This window comes from Lampetra planeri, chromosome 5, assembly GCF_965212315.1.
Source record: "Lampetra planeri chromosome 5, kcLamPlan1.2.h2, whole genome shotgun sequence".
NCBI classification, from domain to species: domain Eukaryota; kingdom Metazoa; phylum Chordata; class Hyperoartia; order Petromyzontiformes; family Petromyzontidae; genus Lampetra; species Lampetra planeri.
In genome coordinates, this window is record NC_136111.1 from 9,045,411 (window position 1) to 9,067,413 (window position 22,003).

The 22,003-nt window shown below is 47.6% G+C and overlaps 1 protein-coding gene across 1 annotated transcript; it reads right to left on the reverse strand.

Annotated features, from left to right (window-relative positions):
- Positions 1 to 2,000: 2,000 nt before the first annotated feature.
- Positions 2,001 to 16,254, reverse strand: LOC144718807 (gamma-aminobutyric acid receptor subunit alpha-5-like). Its single transcript, XM_078594357.1, has 12 exons — positions 16,199 to 16,254; positions 15,581 to 15,678; positions 15,249 to 15,316; positions 15,022 to 15,082; positions 14,506 to 14,665; positions 13,591 to 13,673; positions 12,661 to 12,804; positions 11,907 to 12,010; positions 8,154 to 8,202; positions 7,188 to 7,390; positions 3,717 to 3,899; positions 2,001 to 3,552 (listed from the first exon to the last, which is right to left on the reverse strand). The coding sequence occupies exons 1-12, from the start codon at positions 16,252 to 16,254 to the stop codon at positions 3,259 to 3,261; spliced, it is 1,503 nt and encodes a 500-aa protein (XP_078450483.1). The 3' UTR covers positions 2,001 to 3,258.
- Between the last annotated feature and the right edge of the window lie 5,749 nt (positions 16,255 to 22,003).

A 22,003-nucleotide genomic window follows, 5' to 3' on the forward strand; every position in this document is an offset into this window, starting at 1 on the left:
ATACATGTATATACATGTATATACACGTGTACATATATGAATGTTCATGGATTATGTACAAGTCTGAAAGTATTTTGGAAATATTCTGTAACGCGTGTGCATATACACGTGTATATGTGGACGATGTGTGCGTTTGTCCTCGAGAGCATAGATAGCATCAGCCTCCCATGATCCTGCGTTACAGCATGTGTAATATCTGTACGAATGTGTAAAACGTATGTGTATACAAAAAAAGCGGAATGTGCCCTCATACATTAAACGCACACATTAAATGTTCCACCTGCCAGTCTGCAGTACGCAACGCCTGTGCAAATCTTCATCAGGGTTCCTCTGGTTCCAGGCTAGTACAATGACTGACATGCTAAAGGCATCAATGGCCAATTGCAGTCATCTGTGGGTGGGTGGCCAGGGCCCATGACATCAGCTGCTTGGCCCCACCATAATGTCAAAGCATACAGGATGTGTGTGTGTGTGATGTATGTCTATGATGCTAGGACAATTGGTCGAACAAATCGCCAACTTTTGTGTGAACATTCATTGTGGCTTTTGTGTGAACATTCATTGTGGCCGTTGTCATTTAGGCTTAGTATCTCATCAATTATGGGAAAGGAAAGATCTCACCAAGAAGATGCTTCTCCAACCGTAGTATTTTGATCCCGGTGCATATTTTGACAGCCAAATCGTGAGATTGAAAAGTCCATGCGGGTGAACTGCTACTTTTTTGTGGTTGATTACTCTGGCCCAGCATGACGAGGAGGATGCTGAATTGTCATAAAACTCCGCCCAACACCTCCCGTCCATCGTCACACATGGGGGAACAAAGGTGAGACTTCCCCCCCCCCCCCAACTATTTTTTGTGTCATCCGATTAGTCGTATAATCGAACCGATAATCAGTAAAGTAATCGGTTACTTAGAGAATCGGACATTCCAGCTCTCGTATTGTGTGCCCTGTATAATATAGGTTGATCATAAAATCCCGATGGCGTTTTAAAGTACTGTATCTTTACAACGAATAATGTTGCCCCGTGTGAAATATTACGTAAGTTGTGGTATAACAAACACGTTTTTTAACACTCATTCGTTACCTCTACACTTTAACTTGGTGTACATATTGATTGCAATTTCGTAGTCACATTAAAGAAAATTCACCAAATGTTTTGCAATGTCAGAGGCCTAGCAGAGCGCTTAAGCATCACAAACACCGCCGGTCTCCTTAAACTTGGTCGCACTTTGCTCAAAATCTTCTCGAACGATGCTTCACCTCCACAGACCCTGTGCTGCACTTGTGTGATCCCCCTGCCCTTCCCCTGTCCCTGCGTCCCTGTATTCTATTGTTGCCTTCTTACCTATCCCCAGACTCTCGCCCACACTGTCTTTTCGTGCTCGTCACTCACTGAGGTTGCAGCTAAAACCACAGCGCACACGGAGCTTTCTGCCATACTCATCATTTCAGAATGCACCAAATTCAGTGCTGCCCACCCGAGCTAACAAAACATTCCCAACAACAACAAAAACCCCAATAAATGTTCGAATGTAATTGAACATTTGCATTGTTACAACATAAATATAAGAGAATAGTTTCAGGCGTGGCTTTAAGTTTGTGTTCAAAAGTTGCTGCTAAGCTCAAAAGGACAGAACATATGCATCTCAGATATTAACATTTCAGAAACAGAAGTGCATAAATGACGGCTGACGTTTGCCATTAGATCAACCCCTGCTTTTTGACATTCACGGCAGAGGCAAGTGATGTCACTTTCTCCAATTGGCCAAAAACGGGGGAAATGGAGGGTGCCTTCTTTTTTGTCTTGTCACATGACAATTGCTACACCCTGTGATCGGCCACTAAATATTTCAATCAGCTCAAGCCTCCCGTAAACCACGTGACTTGTGTGTGGCAACCCCCACTGAATCCCTCCCCTCCACCGCCCCCTGTGAAAACAGACGCTACTCCGTGCAGCTCACTTCTGATTCGTCTTTTCTCTCCCTCTGTTCCTTCCCCTTTTCATTCCTGAAATCTTGGCTCGCTCATGCCTTCTCCACTTCTGGCACGGCGCTCCTTATTTCTTCCTGCTGCTCATCTCGAGCTGTGCCCATCTTTGTCCGTCTTGAGGACTTCCGTCCCAGCATCTCTTCCCTTTCCCGTTCCTTTTTCTGATTCCAAACATTTTATCCTTGGCTCTACTCCCTTTCTCATGGTGTACCACGGGTACAGAGTTTAAATTACATTTAAATTGCAGTCAGTGCACTGTGCAGGAAACTAATAACTCGTAACGCAGACTGCAGAGGCTGTGTGTACTGCAGTCCGGCAGTTGAAACACATTTTGAGAAATATTCAACCTCCAATTTGTCTCCATCTGCTTTTGTTTGCGCTTGGCAGCAGCTTTTTGATGTAAATATACGGGCATTAGTTTCCAAAATCTAGGTTGTTAAAACTAGGTAGGTCCTATAAAGTTATCCTGTACATACCATATGCATATACAAAGTTGGGGAACCTATGGCACGCAGGCCACGCACGGGCCTCGACTCCATTTCATTTGGGCCATGGTCACATGAGGCCCACCACTTCGAAACGACGAGCAAACGATATTTATCAGTCAATGCAAGAATCTTAGCCAAACTAATGAGCCACTAGCGGGGAATGTTTTAGCCTTGGCAACACAGTGTTTATCATTTTAGCACGTTCAGTCACTTTAGCACGTTCAGACTCGGCGACACACGTATTATTTGTCTCATTGTTATTAGGGAAGGCGTGTGTTAACGAGTGGCCGCTAAACGGTATTGAAATGTCTATCTGGCCCTCAGCAGAAGGTTCCCAACCCTTGATGGATTATTAGGGGTGAGTTTTGTATTTAATTTATTCGTGTATCAGATTTTTTTTTTTATAATTTCGGGTTTAAATAACTAATTGTTTATGCACTGAAGATATTCTAAAATAATATTCAATATTTATAATGAAATACAAATTTTCAACATAAAGTTCCATCAGAATGATAATTTGAGTTCAAACATTTGTATATGTTCATAAGTTAAGCAACATCACATATGATAAAAAATAAAGTCACGTGGGAAAAGGATGTCAGTGGCCTCACGGGAGGTAATGTCACTTCTTGTGCCGCCAAAAGTCATTTTTGTTATCAACCCAAATCCATTTTTTCCCTCGGATGATCCTAAACTTTGTATCTGTGACGTGTGTGGCAGCGTGCACTACGTCCCTCCGCCCCCTCGCCGCGGGGTTCCGTACGCCCCCTTTACACTCCCTACCCGGGCTGCTTCTTGCGGTTGAGGTAGGTGGCCCAGTAGACGAGGTTAAAGATGGCGAAGAGGATGGGAAAGACGACGCGAGACAGCTTGTCGATGCGGCTCACGCTGTTGTAGGTGCGCAGGGGCCGCGGCGTCGAGCACGCCGGCATCACGGGGGGGTGGGCACCACCTTCGGCGGCCACGCACCCCCTGCCCAGGTGCAGGGGTACCGCACCGCCCACGCCTCGGAGCACGGCCTGGCCCTCGCGGGGGGGGCCGTAAACCCCTGATGAGAAGCCCCCCGTGACCCCCTGAACGGCAAAGGGGAAAGCGGGGGGGGGGGAACGTTGAGCGAGCGGGCTTGTGGTGTACTACGACCGTGCGAGACATGTGGTTCGATGGCGTACGATGCGCCGTGGCATGCGGCATAACATGTCGTATGCTGTGGTATGATGTATAGTGGTGTGTGCCATACCTGCATAGCCGCCTTGCCCGTGAGTACGGCACCAAGGGCTGTGGTGTGCGGGTAGTGCGAGCCGCGGGACTGGTGACCCAGCGTAGTGGTGCGCGGGTAGAGGGGGGCTCCCCCCTCGAGGGCACGCATCATGGCGTGGTGACGCTTGCGTCCCATGGACAATGGCAGGGGGCGCTCCTTCTTCTGCACGGTGAATGTCAAAGCCGGCGATCATGTTATGGTTAAAATAATAGTACATTGTAAATAATGTCCAAGTGACCAAAATCGTCAGTGACCAATTCACGTGGAATGCGCCCGAGCTCGTCAGATCTCAGAAGCCAAGCAGGCCTTGAGCCTGGATAGCGCTTGGATGGGCAATCACCATGCATAATAGGTGTTGTAGGTTACGGGGTTACGTGGTGGGTGGCAGACTTAAGTGCAGAAAAATCCATTCTTGTATTGTACATCTATTCTCCCCACCTTCAACTCGCACTAGTCAAATAACTCCTATGACCCGCACAGTGTGGCATAGGTCTTCATCCAGCAGTAGATTGACAAAAGAGCTGTACATGTGTAGGACTTGAAATCACGCGCCACGCGTTCTGTTGCTAGGCAAGCGAGCAGAGTACAGTGGGAGCATCTGAGGACACGGTTGTTGTTGTCGTGGCATTAAGGGGGGGGGGGGGGTCGTTAAGAGACACGACAGGTGTTAGGGGTGACTGAGGACGCAGGCCGGTGATTGGTCAGGAGGGTGAGTGATTAATGACCGACGCCGGCCTGGCGGCAATAACATGGTCACGTGAGGATGGGGGCCTGGGGGCGAGTAGCAAAGCGGGGGATGGAGTAATTGATTGGGACTGATTGGTGCGGGGATATAGGGCACAGCGTAACGGAGAGACGGGAGTCTTGGTTGGGATTGGAGTTGGAGCGGTTGGTGCCCGGGAGAGAGACGGAGCAGCAGTGAGCAGCGATAGGTACGATAAGGATAGAGAGAACACAGTGTACGGTAGAGTGGATAGAGAGAACACAGTGTACGGTTAGCAGTGGATAGAGAGAACACAGTGTACGGTAGCAGTGGATAGAGAGAACACAGTGTACGGTAGTAGTGAATAGAGAGAATACAGTGTACGGTAGAAACGGGGAGACATGGAGTGTTGTTAATGGCGAGTTGTACATCGGAGCGAACGGAGAGGCACGGAGCGATGATGAGGAGGTGTGAACTCTACGCGTGAATAAACGAGACGAGAAAGACAACGAGAGTACGAGTCCTACACATTTGTAGTGACTTGCAGTGTCACTACTGTCTACACACACACACACGTGTGACGTCACTACCCCGCGGGTCTAAACACAGACACATCACGTCATCCCGTCTGGAGGTGGGAATGACGTCAGGGCCGGTTCAGGGATCTGGAGGCCGTGGGTGAGGCCACGGAGGTTGTGTAAGGCCGTGGCACTCTGAGTGAACCTGGCTGGACACGTGATCGGATCAAGGTGGGGGCCGGGGGCACCTTGGGGGGCCACGTGGACAGCCGAGCAGCTTCGAGAGGGTTCTGGAAGGGCCCAGACACGCCGAGGCCGATATAGGTGGCCTCCTCACGGTGCTCGAGGCTGCCGTGTCAAGAATGAAGATGCATCGTGAAGACGCCTCCTGAGAAGAGTCAAGCCTCCAGTCAGCGGAGTCGCCAGTAGCCCACCTGGCTGGGTCACGCTCGTGTATCCGAGAGTCCGTGGTAGAGAATGATGGTGCGTGTTAGTTAAAACAGGTCGGTGGTTACCACCCTATGTTAAGTGTAATGTGTTGGTGTTAATAAATAGTGTTGCCTCCCAAGAAGTTGTGTGCGCCTATCTGAGCCCATTACACATGTAGAAATATATATGTTTGTCTAGAAGAGCTTCACTGAGACTCAACACTTTTTTTGGCTCCGGCATTGGGAAATTTGGGCAATATCATCCGTGAGTCTTTGGCATGCGGGAGGAAACCGGAGAACACTGATGTATTCAAGTATCCATTGCTGTGTGCCATCTCCTAACCATCTCGTATCTCAATCCTCCCACACCTGGTATTTCTGGGTAGTCTCCTATGCCAGGGCTAGCCAGACATATGTCTGTTTAGCATTTGACTTCCGAAAAGATTGGGCACATTCGGGAAAATTAACTTGGGATCAGGTATGGGATTAGCAGATTAGGGGTGATTTAGGGGTTATGACCGAGCTGGGGTTGGGATTACTGTTGTGACTATGCAATACAGTACGAACATGCTTTGCAAGTTCTGTTACTGGGTGCCATGGTGGCGAGATTTTAACTACCTCGCCTGGTATACAGGAGGTCAAGGGTTCGATCCTGACCCTGACGCCTGTATTTTTGGAGTTTGCATGTTCTGTCCGTGATCGCGTGGATTTTTCTCCAGATCCTCCGTTTTTTCCCTCCACATTTCGAATAATAGTAACAATGCTAATTTGTAACGCGCACAGTTTTCACTTGTCCAAAGGCAGCGAACCTGGGGCGCAGAGCCCAGCTCAGAGATCCGCTCAGTAAAAGTGACAATAAAAAGATGTTTTGTGAGAAGGCGCTTAAAGGTAGGTAGGAGAATGGCGCTCCGGGTGGAGAGGCCGACAACAGAGAAACGACGCATGGCGATCGTGGTCCTGACTCTCGGTGTCGAGAATTACTCCTGGGTAGAGCTGCGGAGAGTTCTGGTGGTGGTTTGGGAGCAGGGCGTCAGGAGGTCTGAGAGGTGTGGAGGGCAACCGGTACTGCAGGCAGTGTAACAGAGGCAGGCGAATTTGAAGGTGATTCTGATGGGGATTGGGAGCCAGTGGAGGGCCCGGAAAGCGAAGTCGGAGGTCTGACGTGGTTGGTGGGAGGTGAGGACAGTGTGTGCGAGGTTGTTTTATAGTCGAATCAACATGCGTTTAGAGTAATTGGCTTCTAGAAATTTCTACGTGATAAGCCACTTCGTTGAGCTATCATTTGTGGCCAAGTTGCTTCTGAAAAAAGAGCTATATGGGTAAGAGGCCTTACCTGGTAAAATTAAAATTTTTAGTTTTATTTATAGAACATGGCTAAAAGGTCACTGCATTTCTACTAGGTTATGTGGTTGAGCATTTCAGCAATAAACGCTTTCAAACTAAGATTAATAGCATTTATGCATTTGTTCTTTCCGTCACATGTGTGTGTTATAGTGGTGTCACTTTGACTCTCTTAAAGGTGATGCAAAGTGAACCAACAACTTTAACACCAAGTTGTGTTGCTATTATGGACTTATGGGCTTATAGAAAACCAGCCAAATTGATCAAGGGAATGCCCAAGACTTGAAACACAAACCTTAGCAAATAGGACTATTTGCAGGCATGTGTTTGCACTGACAGAAACCCGTAATCGGTTTCCATACAAACGAATGTTTGTAAAACGTTACTAAGTCCAAGTGTATGCGTGATTTTTTTTGACGACTTGTTTTGAGTTATGGCAGTTGTCGTGGGTGTGCATCACCTTAGCAGGTGGCGCGTGCTTTCCATCCCAGGCCCAGGCCCGCTTGGTAAAGTAGTTGACGGTGGCGAACTCGATGAGCGCTGAGAAGACGAAGGCGTAACACACGGCGATGAACCAATCCATGGCCGTGGCGTACGCCACCTTAGGCAACGACGAGCGCGCGCTGATGCTCAGCGTCGTCATCGTTAGCACCGTCGTCACGCCTGGACACGGGGACACGCAGGAAGGACATGGGATGACACGGGGACACGGGCAGGGGGATACAGAGGCACACCGAGAGACGCGGGAAGGACATGGGAAGACATGGAGACACGGGGGTAGGGGGAGACGGAGGTACACGGAGAGACAAAGGAATGACACGGGAAGATGTGGAGACACAGGGGCAGGGAGACAAGGAGGCATACGGAGGATCGTGGGGACACAGGGAGGATATCGGGAGATGGGGAGATACAGGGGCATGGGGAGACACAGATATGGGGAAGATGGGGGAGACATGGGGCACGAAAGGAAAATCGAGATATGGGAATGGATGTAGGGGATGCAGTGATGCATGGGGAGTGGAGACACAGAGGCAAGATGAGGATACGGAGATAGAAACGTGGAGACAGAGGCACTGGAGGGACACAGGGATGTGATTGTGTACATGCGACCATGCATGTCTGTATCTCTGTTTGAGGAGCGTTAGGGCACTGGTTCATACGATTCGCTATGAACCTGACAACCTTGATTTGATTCCCGGCCAAAGCAAACATCAGAGGCAAGTGATATCTGAATTGGCACGGAGCATCCCCTAGGTCAACTCAGGCCTAAATGAGTACCTGGTGCGGTGTGTTAACATCAGCACTGGGAAGATGAAGGCGACCTTCATTAGGTGCTCACTAACAGCACTTTCCGCACTTTCCTCAACAGCTGATGTAAGCTACATGGGGGATCTGTGTGTGTATGTGTGTGTTAAAGAATTCTCACCAAAGACCGTTCTGGCTGGGACGGATTCTCGGTTGAGCCAAAATGACACCTTCAGGCACAACACACACAAACAGATATAAATATACATTCAGTTACATGCATGTATGTGTAGTGACATCGGGGATGTCACTGTATGGTGCCGGCCCGAGAGGGCCATGGCGTGCGATGTTCCTACGTCGCGGACAGCACTGAGTGGGTTGCTATGTGAGGCCGGCTCTAGCACAGCACGGCGTGCGATGCACCGTCATCGCGTACACTCCGTGGGCGGGTGTAGTACCAGCCTGAGCATGGCTTGGTGAGCGCTGGGATAGCGCGGGCACCACGCATGGCGTGCAGTGCGGGCTCCCACAAGGGGGAGCGGGAGAATGTCAGCCCAGGGACAGGGTTGCCCCGGGCCATGGCACTCTGGTTGACCCCGTAAACACGTGATCTGGAGTGTCCACAGAGAGGCCCCCAGGTTGGGGTGCTAGGGATTGAGAGGGAGCCAGAACGCTCGAAAAGGCGGGCGGGGCCAAGGGCGGAGCGCCCCGACCCAGGGGGATATAAGGTGGGTCCCTGGGAGGGACCGGGGTTCTTCGTTTTACAAGCTGGAAGCTCCACGTCTACAAGCTGGAAGCTCTACGAGGCATCAACACGTGGTCGGGGACCCGAGTGAGGGTCTGACCCTTCGTAGCTGTAACTCCTACGTATAGAGTAGTCAGCTGGGTGGTCACCACCCTAGGCTGTATCTGGTGAAGGGGCAGTTACCCCTTTGTGTTAACGGGTTGATGTTACAATAAAAGTGTTGCCTCTAAAGAACAACGTCTGCGACTCAGTTTGACTCACTACATATGTATGCACAGACATATACACACAGGCAAATATATACAGAGAGAAATATGAACACAAATACATGCATGCAGACACATGCACATGCAAACAGGTACACGTGCACACACATATACACAACTGAAGCCTCGTAATAACCCTACCCTGTTCAGGGCACAAACCACGTGCGTAGTGTAAGGTGTAGTGTAGATCTGTGTAGTGTGTTGAGAGTAGCATGGTGTGTGGTGTAATGTGTGGTGTGCAATGTGGGGAGCTGTAGTGTAGTGGGTAGCACGCTGCGCTACAAACTCGGAGACCCGAGTTAGATTCCCGCTCATGGCCACCACCACCAATGACGATTATTTTAAACGATTCTCCTGGTCCTCCCCTAGGTGGACTCAGCCTCAAATGTATACCTGGCACGGTGTGTAAACATCACCACTAGGGAGACAAAGGCGGTCAGGCGTGGTGCTGGCCACCCACCCTCTTATGTACTGTGCTGACCTTTATAGGTGCTCGCTAACAGCACTCGTCCCAACAGTCTGTTAAGGCTGCACAGGGGATCTTTGTCTTTGATGTGCAATGCATGGTGGGATATCGTGTAATGCCTAAAGTAGTGTGCTGTGGAGCGAGGAGTGATGTGTGATGATGTCTGGAGCCTGGTGGACACCGCAGTGTGTCTGGTGTCGTGGGCATTGTCTGGGTGATTGCAGATCTCAGGAAAGCCATGTTGCCAAAGGAAGCCTTCACGACAAACTGCGTTCGCTACCAACTCACAAATGATGCCGTTTGGAATGGTGAAAGGCTGAAAGCTCCAGCTGACTTTAGTCGAATGATGGTGATGATGCTCATCGGGGACATACCACATACCGCTGATTACAATAACATATAGTAAAAGTAATTAGAATGTTGTTTTTGATAGAGTGCCCTTCCCACCAGGACATCTCGGAGCGCATCCTCCCGCGTGTCCACACAGACACGTGGGAGAAACGTTTGACGGTACTTACTCAGGTTCTCTGACGACTCAGGCAATACAATTTAACAAGGCCGACAGAATACCAGATAGGTTTCACTAAGACTGAGTTTTTGGGTCACGTGCTAGGACAGGGGCAGATTTAGGTCGCAACAAGATGTCTCAAACCCTACGTGCAAAAGAGCACTCACAACCAAGATAGAATTGAAGTACAGCCGTAAATTTATTTTGCATTTTGTAGATAGAGAAAATACACTTAGATATGTCATGCCATTTTGGCCGAGGAAGCAAATTGTGTGTTTGAAGAGTTGAAAAGCAGAATTGTGCAGGAGCGTGTTTTTAAATGAGGGTTTCATCCTCGCGACTGATGTATCTCAAACGGTCTTATGCAAGAATATGATGGGGTAAAAACTTTCCCGTCACGTATGCAAATCCCGCAAACTACTTCCACGTGAGTGCCACTACCCGACCTTTGAGTGAGAGGGGTTAATGCTTTGTGTGAGCAGCTCGGCAATTTACTTTTGCTTTCATATGGCTAGGGGGGGGGGAAGGGTTCAGAAGGGGACCATCGTTCAACTCGTCTACCTTAATCAGTTTCAAATTGAGAATGACTGAATAACGCATCGGGGAATTTGCACTGTAGCAACATCGATTTTCCACTTGGGCCATCAAGGGCACAAAAGGCTTGGCACCGACTACTTTAGCCGCTGTTAATAACCACGAAGCCACGCCAAAAGCTCGTTCCGTTATCACATTTCTAACCCCGGGTGTTTTTTTTGTCTGAACGTCAAATTGGCATTGACTTTGCTCGGCGGCAGGGACCCAACGTCGCGACGGTGAAAGTGAGGAGCGGTAAGAGGTGGACTGGGCCACGGAAAGTAAAATTGGCTGGGCGATTGCCACCCACCCGGTACATGTAGCATCCTCACTAACTCACTCGCGGAGGAAGGGAGCCGTGGGCGAGGCTGGAAATGTGAGGAATAAAAAAAAATCGGCCGCAGATTGGGCGCATCAAAGGGTGGGCATCATCGTTGGGGGTTAACGCCGTTCCATTTCGCCTGGATGATGGTGGCGGTATTCGTTGCGTTTTAAGGTCGCTCGAATGCACGTAATGGGTGGTGCCGCTGCGGAGAAGGCTATTGCCGTACACTCGAGATAAGAAGATAAATTGTTGGGTGATATATAAGACGGCGGGTCGGAGCAGCAGGCGAGCGAGTGGGGCTCAGCGCCGCTCGCTGGAGCCACTGCTCCACTCATTCCCCGCTCTGCTGGCTGCTGCTCCCCAGGACGTGAGTTTTTTTCTTTTCACTTTGAGCTACGCTGTGATAAATCCCCAACGGGTTGCACTGTTGGCCGTGATAACAAGGCCCTGTTGTTTTTTTTCTTCTAAATTTAGGTTGCGATATTCAGACTGCAACATCCGTGTTACCGGACTGCCTACACAAACTGTCGTTGCCGCCTTGTAGACCTGTTAAATGCATCTATTGTAGATTGTGATATTTAAGAGCCTCATTTGGCTAAGTATTCAATAAATTGTTCATACAGAAGTAATGTGGATGAAAACAACATTGGATGAATACAATAATATATTGAGGGGGGGGGCTGCCAGACCCACAGAGTAGGTGGCCTGACATGGCTATTGTGGCATGCTTTTTGTGATGTGTACCATGGTATGTTTGGTGTTGCATGAGCTGTAGATGTGCGTCCCTTGGCGTGGCATGTACCATAATCTAGACGGTGGATACCGTGTTGTCGCCAATATCAGGGCTACACCCAGTGCTTCATCTCAGCCAGGTCTGTTTGAATTGATGACCCACAATGTAATTCCTGTTATGGCTGTGGATACTAGTCGCGTGCCTGCTCAAATGTCCTAGCGACCCGGAAAAAATAACCGGTGAGAAATGAAGCCCTGGGGGAACCCATGGTGTGCTCAGTGCATTGGGTGAACCGTCGTGGCGCGGTGTGGACCGTACCTGCGACAGAATGACTGTCATGATGCAGGGCAGGTAGGTCTGGATCACAAAGTACCCAATCTTCCGCTGCAGGTGGAAGTCGATGACCATGACCGTGTACTCACCTGCGCACAGACACCGCACACACTCGGCGTCTAACGTTGCACCGTTTTATCAATGCAATATCGATTCCTAAGGCCCGCGGGTGCACGTATATGTGCATCGCGTGCATGAGGATCTTGTGTGGTTTTCTTGGTTGTTACGTGTACAAATTATACGCTCGTGTTACGCTCAGGCTAACAGAGGAGATGCAATTTTAGAAACGAAACAACAAATGAAGAGAGAATCTAAACGAGATGCTACAAATTATTGCACGCCCCCACACCCACCAGCGTCACCATGTGTCTCCCCATGTCGCAGGGAGTCTTTGTGTGTGTGCCTGTGAATCACTGCGTATCTTCTTTTTCCCTTGTGTGTTGCCTCAAGTGTCATTTGTGCTCCATTGCACCAGTGTGTCCCCTCTGTTCCGTAATTATCGCTCTTATTTATACCGCACCTCCCATGCAGCGCATCCCCAAGGTTCCAGAACAAGAGAATAGCGCAGTCGGGAATTGATTGCAGACTAAATACAAGGTGCAAAAACAATGCAGTGTGGACAATGTACACAAACAAACTGCTTGTCCCCCGGCCCAAGTACCCCGGTGTGATCCCTAGTACCCCTGTCTGCCTCGTGTCCCCCCCCCCCCCCCTCCAGTGCCGTCTCCGTAATGCGGACCTGTGCTCGTCCTCTTGGTCTCGTTGCCGACCGTCTGCTTGTAGAGGTGGTACTGGTTGAGCCGGGAGCCATCGGACGCCACGTTCACCGAGTTGTTGCTGCCATTGGTCCACTCGTAGCGCACCTCCGAGATTGGGTATGCATCTACCGCACCGCACCACACCGCACCGCACCACACCACACCGCACCACACCGCACGACGCCATGAGAGTCCGCAATCGCACCAGTGCACCTTGACAAACTGCACGAGACCGCCACCTCGGCAGAACCACGTCAAGCCAGACCGCACCGCGATCAACCTCCCCCACACCTCGCCACACCGTGACAGACCACCCTGCTGCACCACGCCACACACCGTGACAAACTGCACCACAGCAGCGTTGGTATTCGCAGCCTCCGTTTAGCTACGATTGGCTACGTACGGTGCGGAATAAGTTTAACACACAGATATAAAAGTGGTGATCGTGCTTGGTGATAGTGTCATTGTAATAATTGTTGTGGTTGTGGAAGATGGTGGTGGTTATGGTAAGCGATGGGTTGTTGTGCATGTGATGTTTACAGTGATTAGGGTGTGGTGGTTATAATGGGCATGGTTATGTTTTTGATGGTAAGGGTTTTTTGATTGTGGTCATTGTTGTTGTGTTTGTTGTGATGGTAAAGGTTATGTTTATTTTATTGTGGTTGTTGTTTTGGTGCATGCGGTTGTTGTGGCGGTTGTGGTTAATGTCGTGGGGATTGTGGTGGTTCTGGTTATTGTTGTGGTGGTTGTGGTTATCGTGTTTTGTTGTTGTAGTTGTGGTGCTTGTGGTTATTTTTATAGTTGTAGTAGTTTTGGTAGTTCTGGTTGTGGTGTATGTAATTCTCTCGGTTGTGGTTGTCGTGGTTGCGGTGGTGGTTGTTGTTGTGGTGGTTGTGGTTGTTGTAGCTCACAGCTCCCAAACTTGAGTGGGCACACGTGCATGTCCATCGGGAAGTCGGTGAGGGACATGGGACACTCGGCGTGAACGGTGAGCCTAAACATCACCACATGACCATCACAGCACCATTACACCACAATCACATCAACATCACTGCGCCATCCCCATCACGTAAATATTGCACCACCATCGCATGACCGTCACTATCACTGGACGATTGACGTCGCCATTACATCAACGGAACCATTGCAATCACAAGACCACCGAAGCACCAACCTTACCACAGTAGCATTGCCATCACAGCACCAGTGCCTCAACAGTAACATGGCAAGATCATTGCAACATCGTAGCATCGTAATGGATGTGTGGACGTGGTGGTGGCATTTGTGTGGTAGTTATGAGGGTGTGTGTGTGTGTGTTTGTCTTTTTATTTGTTACCTGTATGTGCGTGTGTAATGTGAATGGAATGCACGTAGTGCAAGTGTGTTTGGTATGAAGGTGTGTATGTGTGATATAGGAATGTGTATGTCGTGTGTGGTTCCATTTCTAGGCTCCGTGCTCCGTTTTTATTCTTGGCCATCGCTCTTCATCCCTTCCTGCCATTACGCATTCTGCCCAAGCCCCGCACTCTTCTTAATAGGTCGGATAATGTCATTCACCTGCATGCATTCTCTTTAATCCACGTGTTTCCTCACTCCATCTCTCGGTGCGCTTCCGAGCGCACGTCTTTCTCCACACTTATGTTTGCGCGCTTTTCACCTTATTTTAAACCGTTGTCGTTCATGACTGCGCTGTTTCTGAACCAATGCATCGCGGCGGGTAGTACACTCAGATTCGTGTGCACGTTCTACCCTCGGCGCAGACGACGATGTGCAACGAGCGTGCGGTGTGGGCGTGCGTCCGAGCACGAGGGAGAGCGCGCGCGTGCCTCATGGTGTAGAGCAGTGTGCCGTCTTCCATGATGCGGACCAGCTTGTTGGGCGTCGTGATGTTGTGAGCCACCGACTTCTTGCCATTGTGGAAGAACGTGTCGGGCGTCCAGATGCGCGACGCCATCATGTTGTTCACGGGCAGCATTTTCATGGGGCCTGGGTGCATGTACACAAAAGTACAATGGAATAAATTCCACATTCACTCCCCCCCCGCCCTCTCCCATGGCATTTAACAGACTTTTGGGGCAAGTGCTGTTAGCGAGCACGTATAAATGTCGGCATGGCACGTGAGGGGGGTGGGTGGCCAGCACCACAACTTGGCTGCTTTCGCCTCCCCAGGGGCAATGATTGTGTATCGAACCAGGTAGTAATTTGAGGCTGGCCAGCACCACGTTCCCCACACATGTTCACACACACACGTATACACACACCCACGTACATTCCCGCATGCCATGCACACGCATGTAAGCACGCACACAACTGGGCGTCCGAAGCCATGCGTGACCTCTCACCGGTGAACTTGAGGCGCTCATCTTTCCAGGTCTGTCTGAAGAATACGTCCACCGTATACTCCTGTGTGCACATGGGGATACGGTGAAAATACTGGGGCGTGGTGATACTGATGGTGGTGCTGGTGCTGGTGACAGTGATGATAGTGCTGACAGTGATGCTGGTGTTGATGGTAATAGTGATAATGGTAATGGTGGTGCCTGGCATTGATGGTGTTGATGGTGCTCACCATGTCCGTGTCGGACACCGGTCCGAAACTCGTTACGTAGACGTTCGTCTTTACCTCCGTGACCCCATCTGCCGGAACAGGGGAGACACGGTCAGGGGTCACGGTGATCGTAGCTATTGTGGTTATGTTTATGAAATTGAAGGTCGTAATGGATATAGTTGTGGCCAGGATTGTTGATTGTGGTGTGGCTAGCATTGGTGGCTGTGGTTATTGGTGATTGGGGTTGTCGTGGTATTTGTCGCTATGGTTCATATTGGTGGTTGTAGTTGGGTGTGGTGGTTGTTGTTTTGGTTGTGCCATTGGTGGTTGTGGTTGGTGGTGGTTTTGTTTACCGCCGAGGCCGGGTCTCAGACGGTTGTCGTATCCTTTGAGGAGTCCATCGAGGATTTTTGTGAAAACTGTGATTTTGTCCTGGGCATCCCCTCCATCACTGACATCACCATCACCAATCATCACACAGAGTACATAACACCATCATCATCCAACATCACACCAATCATCATGCAGCAAACATCGCACACCCAACATCACACCGAACATCACTCAGCAAACATTACACACGGAACATCACTGACCATCACGCACGGAACATCACTCATAACCAAAGTGTACACCAGTGGCCTTGAACCAATGGGTCGTGCTCCCTCCCTGTGAAAACCTTGCATGGGGACACATTCTGTGACGTGGATAAATGCAAGCAAAATTTCAGTTGTGCGCAGGAGGAGACGTCAGCACCGTGTTGCTAGTGAAACAACACTCTAATACAGTGAAACAAGGGCCTTGCTAACAGCGGCGTGCCCAACATGCCATCTCCCTGTGTATTGTGGACTTGGTAGAGAGTGGGAAGTTGGTGGGGAGTGAGGGAGGGAGAGGAGGGGGGAGGGAAAGGGGGGCTGTCATCCTAAAGAGTTTGAGAATCAGAGTGTCGATCATCGACACCGTCAACTCACCTTGCGTGTGCCCGCAGCGCGAGTGCAAGGCACAGGAGGAAGGCCAGCAAAGTCATCCTGGGGGACAGCGTGAGACACGGAGAGGTGAGCACGCATGCGCATCTCACGAGAAAAACACTCGTAGATTCTCATACACTCTCAAGAGATGAACAGATTTATTATTCTTTTTAATGGTGAAGCTATCGAGTGCACAAGTGGTGCAACTTCACCGGGATCCACAATGCAGTGGGGCTCAGCCGCTCCCAGGTTGACCCAGCCTGCGATGTGTGCGTGGGTGCATGGTGGACTGTGTGGATATTTACGTACCTGTGCAGGCGTGAGATTTACCAAGCGACAAAAAAACTACGAAAATGTAAAAGTGCACCGAGTGTACGAGGAAATTGACCTGATTTTAAATGAGGACAAACGTACTCGTGCAACAGCGTAATGCAAAGATCGTGACCCCGGTAAACGTGGATCGTTGGGCCATTGTTGGGGCGAACGGTTCCCAACCACGTGCGAACGTTGGCCCGATGTTCCATGTTTACTGGTTCAGTTCACAATACAATTCGTTAACAGCTGTCGTGTCGCTGCTCCACGCTATCATTGCTATCGAGTTTTGTGACCGGACCACCCGTAATGTGCCCGGTCTCGTTACATATCCGAAGCCAAGCAGGTTTTTGGCCTGGATGGAGCTCAGATGGATCACGTGGGGTGAACTCGTGTCCACTGCGAGCGCTCGCCGAGGCCACGGGGGTTGATTGGGATTCACTCATTTCGTGCCCAGAAATACAGCAGCTGGATTCACAACAGACATCGACTTGCACAGCTGCTACTCAATTCACATTCATGTGAAGAATCAAAAGGGGAATGCAACGGTAGGTTGAATGGAACAGTGATGATAAGATGCTCGATAAATTTAGCATCGGAGTGAGGAACCAGAGAGAAGAATATATCTTGATTATTACAGACATTACAAACAATCCCCGGAATGGCAGGGATATCCTTGTCCTCGGAAAAATCAAGACAAGTAGTGAACACAGGCTAATATGCAATAGCAGTTACACTTGGAAATTCCAAAAAACTAGGACATAATTCATGAGAGGCAACAGCAAGACAGTGAACGTACAAGAATAGCTCAGGAGGGAGGAGGATTTAGACTGATTTTATATTCCAGTCCCCAGAGAAGCAAAATGATTAAGTGGATGTCACCACTGTAAATAATTAAGTAAGCCGTATTGTAATGTATAGCGCACTGAAAGTGGCGAGCATAGTAAAACCCCAGGGAACAAGTGGCAAATCACCGATCGACAAACCATCGTCATGGCCCCACGTGTGATAGAGAAGGGCCATTGGCCGAAACGTCACCTATCGTGTACTTATCCTTTTCAAGGCCACAGCGTTATTGACAAGGAACGTGTTTGAGTGTTTTGTTGTTTTAGTTATCTGCGTGGCAGCATCAGATGATGAGATGAAGAAAAGGAGTGACGCAGATGATTAGAATCCCAAGCAAGATACTCAACTACATATAACTCTAATGGTAGGTTTTTACCCTTTTAACTGGTACAAAACTGACACCTTTATTCAAGGCATCATGTTTGCAATGACCACAACACAAGTAGTCAATAAAGCAAACAAAAAGAAGCAACTCTGATAAGGATAATAATATGCACTGTCCTTGAAGTTGATTGGCCCACACCCGAGACGGCTTTCTTTAGAGCCTAGTCCCCATTGGTGTAGGGCCAGATGACACCAGGATATTATTATCCTTATCAGAGTTGCTTCTTTTTCTTTGCTTTATTGACTACTTGTGTTGTGGTCATTGCAAACATGATGCCTTGAATAAAGGTGTCAGTTTTGTACCAGTTAAAAGGGTAAAAACCTACCATTATATTTTGCCACTGGTAAAAGAGATCTCATAGTACATATAACTCTGTATAACCCACGTGGAAAAGGATGAGAAGGGAAACAGATAATACAGCAGTAACAGTGACTGAAGATGTCAAACAATAAACGGTGGGAGCATGGGAGCAGCAAATATGAGATTGATAACTGGTAAGTCACATGTGGTGGTCGCGTTAAGATGACAGGATTGGAACTGTAACATGTGATAGAATCAGTTAACGCTTGGAAGGATTTAATCCAGATCACTTTTAAGAACAATCAGCTACTCCAGTAGCGAAACCACTTTGACACGGGGAGAATTTTCCAGATTAAATCACCACTGCCCTTTGCAGTTTGGGAAAAAAGAAAAAGGTTCCAGATATGATGGCATTAGCTGCCTGCTGTTGGAACAACAAGAAACATCCTATTTACTCATTGTCTCAAAAGGAAAGGAAATACCTCAATGGTGGAATGATGCATCGATACTCATTTTGTTTTCAATAAAAAGGAAGGCAGCACTTGATTTGAAGAAAAAACGACCCATTCGCTCTCCCGTGCTCACAATGTTCATGAAGATCATAGAGAACCGAATAAGGGACATTTCAGAGGCTAAACAGCTACATAAGTCTAGCTGTGTTTATAAAATGGTTATCTACCATTGATCGCATACATACATACATGCATCAGTCAAATCCTATAAAAGACAAATGAATCTGAAACACCATGATCTGGCATATAATGAAGGAATTTAATCCAGTCATCCAGGTTCTAACAAACCGTGGCTTTAATGCAAACATATATAAAAGCCATTTAGAAAGATGGACGAATTATAATTGGGTTAAAATGAAGAAAGCAGCAAAATATATCAATCGATATAAGAGTAATCGAACTATGCAAAAAATGAACGTACCAAACTAATTGCATAAAATGTAAAGAAAGCTTCAAGGTTGGGCGTACGATAAATACGATACAAGCAAAACACAAGTCACAGAAAACAAGTTTTCTGAACATAAGAAGATAACTGTCGGAGAAACAGACGTGGAAAAACATCAGAATGTATTCACTGACGAGAGCGACGAATGAAGGGAGAATGGGGTCCAAAATGAGGAATGAGGTGCGAACAAGCGCAGAATGGAGTTCTGTTTGGAGAACACAATGCGAGAATTAAAAGTTAATTCACAGTGTGCTATGGGCCAGACAGATGAAGACCTTTACAAGCGAAATGGAACAAAAGCCGAAAAGTGTGCAAAGAAGAGGGAGGCATGTTGCGAATAATATCGAGAAAAAAGAGGAACACGTGGAACAGAGAATAAAGTGCAAATAAGAGATACTTTCGTGAATGTTAAGAAGGGTAATTCAACTTGGGAGGGCAGTTCACGACAAGGGATGATGATAAGTTTTAAATGGGGCTGGTGACAGAATGACACCCAAAGGAGGGAAATCACACATGGGATGATGACCTCTGCAGAGATGATTACATCGCTCCAGAAGTGAGATTAATTAGAGCATTGCAAGACCACGGGGGATGATGTCAGGAAGGCCTCCATCCAGCAGTGGATAGCTAATGCCTGATGAGGATTAAAAAACAGATGTAGCTAACCGTTCAACACTCAAGAAGTAACATTTGCAGAGCTAACTACTCAAACATTCCGAGAGATAACTCAAAACACAGTCACTCAGAGGTAACCACTCAGACCGGGAGGATCACTATGTCCTTTTCGAGAAAACCAAAGACAATAACTTGTATGAACACTCAAGGTCTCTCATTGTCTGCCATACTAAATGTAAAAAAAAACCTGTATCCTATTATTTGGTTCTTTCGGTTAAGTCACGTCTAAAGATAAAATAATAAATTAAATTATATAATAGAATACGACGTTTCGATTGCAACACAAGCAAGCATCATCAGGTACAATGAAAAAGCGACATAAAATCTAACCAGAAAACTATAGACAGACACATTAGCAGACAGACATCACCAAGATACATAGAGAGAGCAACACAGGCAACAGAGAGAGGTGATCGTCTCTGTGGGGTGGCCTTAAATAGACAGAGGAGGGCGGACGCAGAGAGAGGTAGGGGGGTTAGAGAAAAAATCAGCATATCAATGAGTGGACAACAAAACGTGGTGCTGCAAGTGCGATGACACGGCAAGCAAGCCTGAAAATCAGGAGAAGGACACACCAAAATTAAATAACCTAGTAAAATATCGAAATGTAATGTAATACAACACAGAGGGTCGGTCAACACACAATTAACGCAGAGCCTGGTTGATTACGTATTTCAAAGATTGCTAAGTTAATCAACCAGGCTATGCGTTAATTGTGTGTTGACCGACCCTCTGTGTTGTATTACATTACATTTCGATATTTTACTAGGTTATTTAATTTTGGTGTGTCCTTCTCCTGATTTTCAGGCTTGCTTGCCGTGTCATCGCACTTGCAGCACCACGTTTTGTTGTCCACTCATTGATATGCTGATTTTTTCTCTAACCCCCCTACCTCTCTCTGCGTCCGCCCTCCTCTGTCTATTTAAGGCCACCCCACAGAGACGATCACCTCTCTCTGTTGCCTGTGTTGCTCTCTCTATGTATCTTGGTGATGTCTGTCTGCTAATGTGTCTGTCTATAGTTTTCTGGTTAGATTTTATGTCACTATTTCATTGTACCTGATGATGATTTCTTGTGTTGCAATCGAAACGTCGTATTCTATTATTTAATTTAATTTATTATTTTATCTTTAGACGTGACTTAACCGAAAGAACCAAATAATAATTCCTGCAGTCACGAAAGTTCTAAAATTAAGACTGTATCCTATTTTGTTTGTTATAAAGGCTGGTATCAGAAACTCTGAGACGCTTGGTATTTTCACCGTTGATGTGTATGCCTTTATTTCTCCAGTCCACTTTTTTTTGTAAAGTTATTCAAATGTTACCGTTGGATAATTTTAGCGATAGCGTTTCTCCATGGCGGACTCCTCTTCTCCTACGATCTTTGATGCTCGATGCAGTCTCAATGCCTCTGCTACATCAGTGTGAATGTGTATGTTAAAAATCACAACCAGAATAAACACGTTTATCTTGGTGCCTGGGTTAAGATGACTAATGATGCCAATGCCTTTTCATAGTCTATAAAGACCAAAGCAGTATGATATTTGGTTTTCAACTCCTCTTTTCCAAAGTCTAAACTAAACAATTTTTTAATTTTAACAGGTAAAGGCCACTGAGCTATATCGCTCTTTTTTCTAAAGTGATTTGTCCACAAATGATAGCCCAATGAAGTGGCTTATCGCGTGGAAATTTGTAGCAGCCAAATACTCTAAACGCATGTTTCTAAATGTGGAGGGAAAAACCGGAGGACCCGAAGACAAAGCAACGTGACTACGGAAAGAACATGCGAACTTCAAATATACAGCAGCAGGCGTCAGGGTTGAGGATCGAACCCACGACCTCCAGTGTACCAAGCGATGTAGTTAGCATCTCACCCCCGTGGTATATATGAAAGTCGATGATTGAAACCCCTGTTCCTAACCCTGAACAAGCCTCTACACATCGAGATTCACTGGGATAGACGCCCATAGATGCTCTCATACATTAATATCCATAGAGATACTCATTTAGTGTCACAGAGATGAGCACTAAAAGCACCCAGAGATAAACATACATTAACTGCTCTTCGAGATAAACAGAGCTGATTATTATAATTCATGGAAACGTTTGATATTGCTCTGGAAAGTCAATAGACTCATGAACAATAATACTCATTTATATAGTGGAGATACAAAACAGTCCTGCTGTTTGATATAACCTGCATTGCTTTATTTCAGCCGCAACAATCTGGACAGCTGTTCTGGGAATTGATCTTTGCACGCGATATCCAGCTCTCCTTATTTATTCATAAACTTGTGCATGTGATTACAGGGATGTATGGTACAATCATATCTG

Coding starts and splice junctions, on each gene's coding strand:
- LOC144718807 (XM_078594357.1), bottom strand. CDS start 16,254: ATGACTTTGCTGGCCTTCCTCCTGTGCCTTGCACTCGCGCTGCGGGCA. Junction 15,679..16,198: donor GCGCTGCGGGCACACGCAAG/GTGAGTTGACGG, acceptor TGGTGATGTCAG/TGATGGAGGGGATGCCCAGG. Junction 12,805..13,590: donor CCCACTCAAGTTTGGGAGCT/GTGAGCTACAAC, acceptor GCGGTGCGGTAG/ATGCATACCCAATCTCGGAG.